Source organism: Protopterus annectens, chromosome 6.part0 (genome assembly GCF_019279795.1).
Source record: "Protopterus annectens isolate FY-2018-M chromosome 6.part0, PAN1.0, whole genome shotgun sequence".
In the NCBI taxonomy this organism is placed as follows: Eukaryota; Metazoa; Chordata; order Ceratodontiformes; family Protopteridae; genus Protopterus; species Protopterus annectens.
The window spans coordinates 1,831,972,946-1,831,982,299 of record NC_056737.1 but is presented as its reverse complement, the minus strand read 5'-3'; the positions used below and the strand labels follow the sequence as shown (position 1 = coordinate 1,831,982,299).

At 36.6% G+C, this 9,354-nt stretch overlaps 1 protein-coding gene across 1 annotated transcript in view; it reads left to right on the top strand.

Annotated features, from left to right (window-relative positions):
• Positions 1-6,331: 6,331 nt before the first annotated feature.
• LOC122804121 (cocaine- and amphetamine-regulated transcript protein-like) overlaps positions 6,332-9,354 on the top strand; it is a 34,422-nt gene continuing 31,399 nt past the window's right edge. Inside the window, exon 1 of the mRNA XM_044073768.1 lies at positions 6,332-6,739. Within this exon, the coding sequence (XP_043929703.1) occupies positions 6,599-6,739 (141 nt within the window). The 5' untranslated portion in view covers positions 6,332-6,598. The remainder of the gene's footprint in view (positions 6,740-9,354) is intronic.

Below are 9,354 nucleotides of genomic sequence, written 5' to 3'. Positions count from 1 at the left end.
ATGGATATAATACAAAAAAGCACCACAGAGGAATGGTTCTAATATTTATTTAAGGTCACAATTTTACGATAAGATTTTCATCCAACAGACTTCATCACATAGTGGTTTTTTTTTGTATTATCACCGTATGACTTGTATGATTTTACAAGTCACTCTATCAACATGCACACACACACACACACACACACACACACACACACACACACACACACACACACACACACATGAACACACACACACACACACACACACACACACACACATATATATATATATATATATATATATATATATATATATATATAGAGGGGGGAGGTGCTGTGGTATCAAACAGGGCAGAAGAGGCAAATTGTTAATAATATAATGTGATTTTATTAAACAGAAAAAATAATGTTGCAGACTTTTCTTTAGCACAGGCAACACAACAAGAAAACTCTAAAGTGTGTCATACATGTTCTGCTACGGCTCTGTAGCACTTTCACCCACCTTTCTTCTGTCTGGATTCCTAGCAGAAAATCTCCAGCCTACTTCAAGTTCTTGCAGATTGCATCTTCTTTCCTTATAACATAGTCCACAGAACTCATTTCCCGGGCACAAACTCTTCCTGCATCAAGAGACCAACTTCTCTTATACATCACACACTAGGATGATGGTTAACAGCACTCTGTGTTGTAGTTAACAGCACTCTGTGTTATAGTTAACAGCACTCTCTGTTGTTGTTAACAGCACTTTGTGTTTGGACCTTTGTAAATAATGCAAATCTATACTTGTCTGCTTTAAAGGGAAACACAATATTTACAAAACATTTAAGTGCAGCACTATTTATTACCATATTATTGATACCATTCCCACTCAGGAATCATAGCAAAACTCACTAAGTTAGGCATAAATCCATATATCACCAGATGGGTGGCAAACTGGCTCACAGATAGAACCCACAGTGTGAAAGTAGCTGACTCCAAGTCAGACTGCTGACCGGTCACGAGTGAAGTCCCACAGGGTTCGGTCCTGGGTCCTCTCCTGTTTGGTATCTATTTCTCTGAAGTCCAGGCCAGCATGAAGGGACTCTGGCTGACAAAGTTTGCAGATGATTGCAAGTTAGGAGCTATTATTAACTCCCAAAGTGATGTTGACATCCTACAGAAAGGCCTCATTGAGACCAACAACTGATGTCAGAACCATGGCCTTAAGCTCAAAGCCAAAAATATGTGTCTTCATCCCCATTGGGAAAAACCCGGTTCCCATGAATTACCAAACTGATGGTAGTCCACTGAACACAGAAGGCATTATAAGTGATCTGGGAACACAGGTTGACAGCAACCTCTCTTTTGATCACCACATTACCACTGTGGTCAAAAAGTCCTTCTATGTGGCACATCTCATTACTAAGGGTTTTGCATCCAGGAAGAAAGAGGTCATTGTATCCCTCTACTCTTCCCTCATTAGGCCAATCATTGAATACAATGTCCCATTTCGCATGTACCTCACTAGACACCTGCAACAACTGGAGAGGCTGCAAAAGTACCTCACAAAGGGGATCCTAGGCCTTAAACACTTGTCCTATATGGACAGACTAAAAAAACTCCAACTATGCTGTGTCTCATATCGCCTGCTTAGAGGCGATTTCTGCTTGACTTACAAAGCCATGTCTGACTCAGCTCTGTTAGAAGTTCATAACCCAGAGACTGCCCATGTTATGGAATAGACTTCCCATACATGTCAAACAGAGCACCTCACTGGCCCTCTTCAAGAGAAAATCTTGATGAGTGGATGGGAAATAGAAAATTCACCTCGGGGATCACTTCAGTGGCTCTACTCGACAGAGGCACTGGGAACTAAGGTCGGGTGGCATGATGCCAGGATAATCCTATGGGCTAGGCTTGTAAAGGTTCCAGTGCCATTAGCCTAGTACATGCCTATGAACCTATGAACTAAAAATCACTCAACTTAGACAACTGGATGGGAATTCAGAAATTCATTGCCTTTGTCTGCTGGCTATGTCTGTGATGGACAGAGGCAGCCAGCCAATCATGTTATAACCAAAAATCACTCCCTATATAAATGTCTGAAACACAAAACATGTGGGTCACATTTGTGTTGCGCAGCTAGGCTTATAAAGGCCCTAGTGGTCATTAGCCTAGTATACACCAATGAACAAGATGTTCATTGTTTACACAACACTCTATGTACAACACTATAATTTTGGCACATCAAAGAGGGGAAACTGCCACACTGTGCTATGATATATATGTGTGTGGGTACTAGTTATATTATATTATATTATATTATATTATATTATATTATATTGTATTATATTATATTATATTATATTATATTATATTATATTATATTATATTATATTATATTATATTATATTATATTGTATTATATTATATATTGTTCCTAATGTTTTTCTTCCCAGGACTCAATTGTAAATGGACCCTTTACAGCTGGTTGCAGACAGTAAGTTATGTCAGCTAATAAATAAACAACTTTTCTTTGAAGGAATATTTGGACACTTCAAGTCATTCAGTAGCATTCTACAATGGCAGCTGAAGTATGAAATGCCTACATGAAAAGCTGTCATGTTTATTTCAAACATCATTATTATATCAAGACTTTTTAAATGAAAATCTTAATCGATTACTCAATTGAAAGCAAAAATAAATACACACACACACACACACACACACACACACACACACATATATATATATATATATATATATGTGTGTGTCATTTCCAGTTATTCACTTACCTCTTCAGCTGGGGATGAAATTTTATCCAGTGCAATTAATCACATCCTTTTCTGTGTAATGTTTCATCTTTTGTCTGAATGCCATAACAGTATTTATTTAGTTACAGATAGGCATAATTTGTCCACTTACAGTGCTATCCCAAGTACCATGCTGTTAACATGGATCTGTATATAAATCATAAAAGCATCATCATTAAATATATATTAAATGTGTGTGTGTGTGTGTGTGTGTGTGTGTGTGTGTGTGTGTGTGTGTGTGTGTGTGTGTGTGTGTGTGTGTGTCCTAAAATCAACATCCCACTAGCCACAGGTCTTACGTGTAAAATATTTCAGTAGATAAAACACATTTTCAAGAAATTACTTGCTGATTTCCCTTATAATTTAATTTTTAAAAAGGCAGACAAGGGTAGGTCCAAAATGTAATATCTTATATTGCATAATGACAAACTGTACATTGTCTAAAAATCAAAATGTTGTTGCTTAATGGAATAATAGAAGGGATGATTATATGTATTTTTAGAGGGGTTTCAGAGAAGGGGTAGCAAAGGTAGTCCTGTTCTTTTCCAACTTCTGTAATAGACTTTTTTGTTATGAATGGACTACTTTCAGGGCACCGTTGTCATGCTGGCATAACTACATGCTTCTGGATCCCTTAACTCATGTACAGCTGTAGCACATTTTTGTTTTTTGCTATGTTTCTTCAGCAGGATTCCATAACTAAGTGACTTATCAATTAACACAGTGTCAAAAGGCAAGGTACAAAAGGCAAAACAATACTGAAATTGTTAATTTAAGATGCATTGTAACATAGATTTTTAACCAGTGTTTGTTACCTGGATTCTTATTTTCACATTTACAGTCTCATGTTTTTATAACTGAGTGGCTACATGTTATTGATGGACACAGTGCAAAATGTTATGGTGGGATACACAAAAATACGATGTCACTGTTTGTAATGTACTAAGCTGGAGATATTGCTAACTGTTTTCTTAACAATTATGAAGCTATGCAATATTTCTGTATATATATGCTAATATTTCCAAACATATCTAACTTACAAACTTTGCAATAAACTATTTTTTTATGATACTGGGGTAAATTGTCAGTGACACTTTCCCTGCAAGTTGCACAGCTTGAGATATATTGACTGTTATTTTTGCTCTATATTATGCAAATAGATATATTTTCATATCTCTATAAATATTGCAATAAACAAACACTCAGATATAATTTCTTGCCATCCTGTAGAATCTTGTGTTCCTGAACAAAAGCATTGATAATATTGTATATCTTGGTTGCACAGTTTCCAAGATAGAAAAGTTTGTGAAAACAATAGAGTTCCCAGTATTCAGTGCTGGGACCTCTCCAGTTTAGCATCTACTTCTGTAAAGTAAAAGCCAATACCAAAGGGCTCTGGCTAGTTAAGTTTGTAGAAGACTGTAAACTAGGAGCAGTCATTGAATCCTTTGCAGAAGACTGCAAACTAGGAGCAGTCATTGAATCCACAAATTACTTAGCCATCCTCCTGCAGGAAGGTTTGTCCCAAATAAACAACTGGTGTTGAAATCATGTACTGAAACTAAATGCCAACAAATACATTATCATATCCTTTGGGAAGTCATCTATCCCAGGGAACTGTTTGACAATACACCACTAAGAGTTAACCCAGCTGTTCAGGATTTGGGAATTTATGTAGACAGTGACGTACCTTTTTCCACCATGTGTCCACCATCATAAAAAAGTCATTTTATATTACACAGCTTATAAATAAAGAGATTGTGTCTCGATCTAGGGATGGCATTGTCCCCCTTATTCAGCCCTCATTATACCAAGCATTGAGCATAATAGCTGCTTTGATATATATCTGTCATCCAGACACATGCAACAATTGTAATGCCCACAGAGATACCTTACTAAAAGGATACAAGACATAAACAATATGTCCCACATGGACTGAGTCAATGCCTTGTCCCTATATTCAGTATACTGCAGACTGCTAAGAGGTGACCCATGTCTAGCATGCAATGCTTTGCCTGACTCAGTACTGATGTATCTACTGCACATTAGGGACCTAAAACTTTTCTTAAACATCAACAGAATGGTTTGAAGGGAGAGACATATCTCCCAGAGGATACCACTGCTCAAGATCAGATTCCTCATCCATGTTAAACAAAGCTCATCCCTGTCCATATTCAAGCACAACTTAAAGCTATGGATGGATAATTGAAAATGTACCTCAGGACTACCCCCTGTACTAGTAATGGACAGAGGCAGCTGCAACATGCTTTATCCCATGCAAGGGTTCCCTCAAATTATCTGCGGTATGATCCCAGTTATTCCCACCAGGGGTACCATATAATTATCGACCACAGGATAGGTAAGGTTAGTCTAACACCAAACAAGATAGGTTAATTTAAGTACCAAAAGGTTAATTTATTTGGCTGATAATGACGCACAAGGGCAGCTAACCTAGTACTTACCTATGAGCATATAAAATTTAGAGAAAAATGTCATTCTAAGTTTATCTGTATTATATTAAGTTATTACTATAAAGAGTGTGAACCTGCTGTCTTATATCATAGTTGAACACATTACTCTTTGCACCTTCCTAATAATATGAACTGTACACACAATATCTACATGTATTTGACTTAAGTTCTTTAAATGAATTTTTCAGAAAATGTTTAGGAATCCAAGGATGTGAGTAGGCTGCTTGAGACGTAGCACTCTGTGCCTACTGGATGTGAGCATGTTAAAGATACGCACGCACACACACGCACACACATACACACACACACACACACACACCAGCATAGCTGCAATTACTCAAATAAAGTTGTCAAACACGTTCCAATGATCATGAAATGCGCTCTATCGGGCTGCTGAGGTGAGCAGTCTGAAAGAAAAAGAGAGAAGCCAGCTAAAAATTGCATTGTATTATATCTCTAATCATACCTCACCTCCAATTTTCTCTAGAATCAAGGACAAAGTCAAAAATAGTAAGTGTCAAAGATTCCGAATCAGCGGCAATTTTAAATACTGAAGCTACTGACTTAAATAAATTGACAGAATAAAAGTACTTGACTTAACATACATTTTATAAAGTAAAACTATTACATTTAAGAATTGGCATTATTTTCTGGCATGTATTCCACCAACATTAAATGAACGAATGAATAATCAACCAAACAAACAAATACATAATCGACAATTTTAAGAGGAATGTTTGAGCCCAAACCAGGAAGGTACCTAAAAAACAGGGACAGATGTATCTAATCTGTAGTAATCCAACCTATCTAGTTGAGAATGGAGTTAGTACGTCAGAAACAAAAACGCAAGCATTTACGATGATAATGTCTCTGCAAAAAAGTTTGGCAGCAAATATGTGTGTGCATCAAAATTCTTAGCAGATCATAGCACGTCATCACAGTCATCTCTGAGCAGTTATCATCAGACTTGTACCAATAGGTGAACTGGACAGACTGAGTAGGAGGATAGGGTAATGTCTGCGCAATAAGTGTTTAGCTAAACTGAAGTTAAACACTACAGGTTTAAACACATTTTTACTTTCACCCATTCAGACTTTTTCTTTCTTTTAGATGTCACTTTTGTGCTTACACAGGAGGTTATTTGCTCATCAACACCCGAGTATATATATATTTGCGTGTTAAAATGGCACTAGGTGGCTCTTAGCAGTTACTTGAGTGCAAAGCCTGGAACGTTGCATCTCAGCACCAGGGACAGCTCTCTACCCGCAGAGAGGAGAAATATTTCTGCAAGGATTTTCCCTAGAAACTCGCTGATTGGTTCAGATTAAGGTTAACCTAACAAGGGTCCATAATGGAGAGATACTTTTATTTAAACGTTGCAGTTTTCCTTGTTTTCTCAATCACTGTTTTATTGGAGCGCACGGATGTGGAAGGCGCACTTCCAGAAAATATCCAATACACAAATTCACATGGAACTCGTGAAAAACAGCTGGTAAGATACATAATACAGCGGGTCCTCACATTAAATATGCAAAAGTGATTTGGGCAGCAAAGAGAATGTGGAGATCAATGTAGTTTTATTTATCAACTGCTATGAAATACACAGTAAAAATTAACTAGGGCTCTGCAATCGCCTTTTGGGAAATACCTTTCCATGTTAACAAATGCTACTTGCATCTACCTAGTATTTTCTATCTAGAACTCCATACTGTTATATTGCTATTGCAATTTATTAACATTCTAACTCGTTCAGGAAACATAATGCAGGATGATCAGTTCAAGGAGAGAAAAATACTTTAGTTTCTCACCGAGACTGTTCATCTTTTAGGTCTACTAATTTGCGAGCATTCTACGTCATCATGATTACCACGTATCTACACTGATTTCCTCTTATTAAAAATACAAGAACATATTTATGAGTGCTTCTCCCACCCCCTCCTGTATACGGTCATTCGTCCGATTTAGTGATAATAAATGACATGACACCAGAATGTCATTTTAAATTAAATTTCCTTTAGTTAATGTTCTTGTGTAACAGTGAAAAAACTAATACATGTGATAAGATTTGATCCGAAATTGTTTTATCTTCAGCGCTGTTTTATTGTTTGCTGTACTGTAACTGTTATAGTTCTTCTGTTAATAAATGTACCTCCTGCTTTAGGGATGTTTTAACATCCCGAGAGTCAAGAATAAAAAGTTAAAAGACGGACAACTGCATTTAGTAGACGAGCACACATCTTACACTTGCAAATAACCAAAAAAAAAAAAGCTTTATTTTACACTTTGTGTCAGTTTAGCGTCTTGTTTTCATAGAATATCATCAGAGTTTGTAAGAGCCGTTAAACAACACCAACAGATTTAATCAGAACTGATAAAACGACGAGGGAAATATTTTTGTACCATTGAGTGTGAGATCTGGAAATCACGGGTGGGAGGATCACATAATGGTTAAGGTGCTTACCTTAAAGAGACAAGGTGCAGGGTTTGATTCTCACATGGGGTAACTGGCTAGCTTTCAAAAGGGCAGGTTAGCCTAGTACGAACCTATATAACAACGCTGGAGTGACTATATCACTTTAAAAGTTAAAGCAGTAGCTGTAGTGTGTCATTACTTTAAAAAAAAATCAAGAAAATCTATCGTTATTACACAAAAGGCTTAACATCAGATAATTAATTACATGAATGTGAACACAAATACAGTGTGTGTTTTTCGTATTACTAAGTTGAGACAAGGTAAAGTGTTTTTCAGCCATTCACTGGCTGTTTGTGACCATTACTGTCTGAAACTGAAATGACTCAGGTTGCTAAGTTTTGTTATACCTGAACGAATAGACATTTCACTTTGCTATTTTAAAACTAGCCGAGTGCTTTCCAATTATCAATAGGTTAACTCTTAGAGCAGTATCAATACAGAAGTGCAACAGAAATGGGAGATTAGCTAAAGAAAAAGAAAGCAGTTCCTAACTGTATATTTGAGAAATAGTTTTATAACGTATCTTATTTTGCCGCCAACAAAAGTTACATTGAATTATAATCTGGTCTATTTCCCCTTACGAAAACTGTTTACAAGTTGTAAACCTTGTCATTGCTTTGCTGAATGGATCACATGTAATCTGTTAAGTGTCCAGAAACTATGGAATCTATGGGAACGCATGGGGGAAATCAAACCACATCACCTATCATTCTTTCCTAGACTGATATGCTACAGTGATTGTGCCTTACCCAGCACATGCTCATTGGCATGCTGTGCTGTCACCTCTGTAAAAGCCCCATACAAAGAGAGATCACATAATGACATTTGCTAATAAAACAATATGCACACAGTGTTATAACACTGATCAACAAATGACATTGCAATAATTGGCTTACAATTTGTTCCTTCAGCCTTGATGCTTGGAACCCAGGCACTACATTTGTATTTTAACTTGTTATTTGTAGGAATCTATGTGACTGTGATGCTAGTCAGTCATTTTTTTTTTTTTGGGGGGGGGGGGGGTAGACACTTGAGTCATCCAGTACAAAATGTCTTCAGATGTATTGCCATTTTCTCTTCAGGCAGCCAGAACCAGTAGTTCTTTACAGTGGGATGCATGCCATTGTACTAATAGTGTCACAGCATTTCAGGAACTTGATATTTCACAAAATGTTCTGGAGCCTCATCAAATTATGTAATGTTTGTGCGATTATCAGTAGAAGAAAACCATAACACTAGCAGGAGGAAAACAACATTCTAAAAATAAGAATAAGACAGGCTGTTGAGATAGGCTCTGATGTTAAATTCCATATGTTCTGCAAAGGTACAGGGTACCATATTGGAAAGCACAATAAGAAAGAGAGAAAAAAAAAAAAAGAAATACAGTTAGAATCATAGAGGGACATATAATAAAATATGGTGTATTATTCTGTAATAACTCTGTTGATTTATGTGAACTATATTATGGACACATTTTGAAAGCACTGGGGAATAAGAGGCACTGTCCGTCATTTATAAGCACTGTCATGTAATTTAATTCATTTAATCCAAATTTCATTAGAATCAGTTGTTTTATATTTATATATGACAAATCTATTTATTTTAAATATTTTCTGCCTGTGCTATCTGGGATA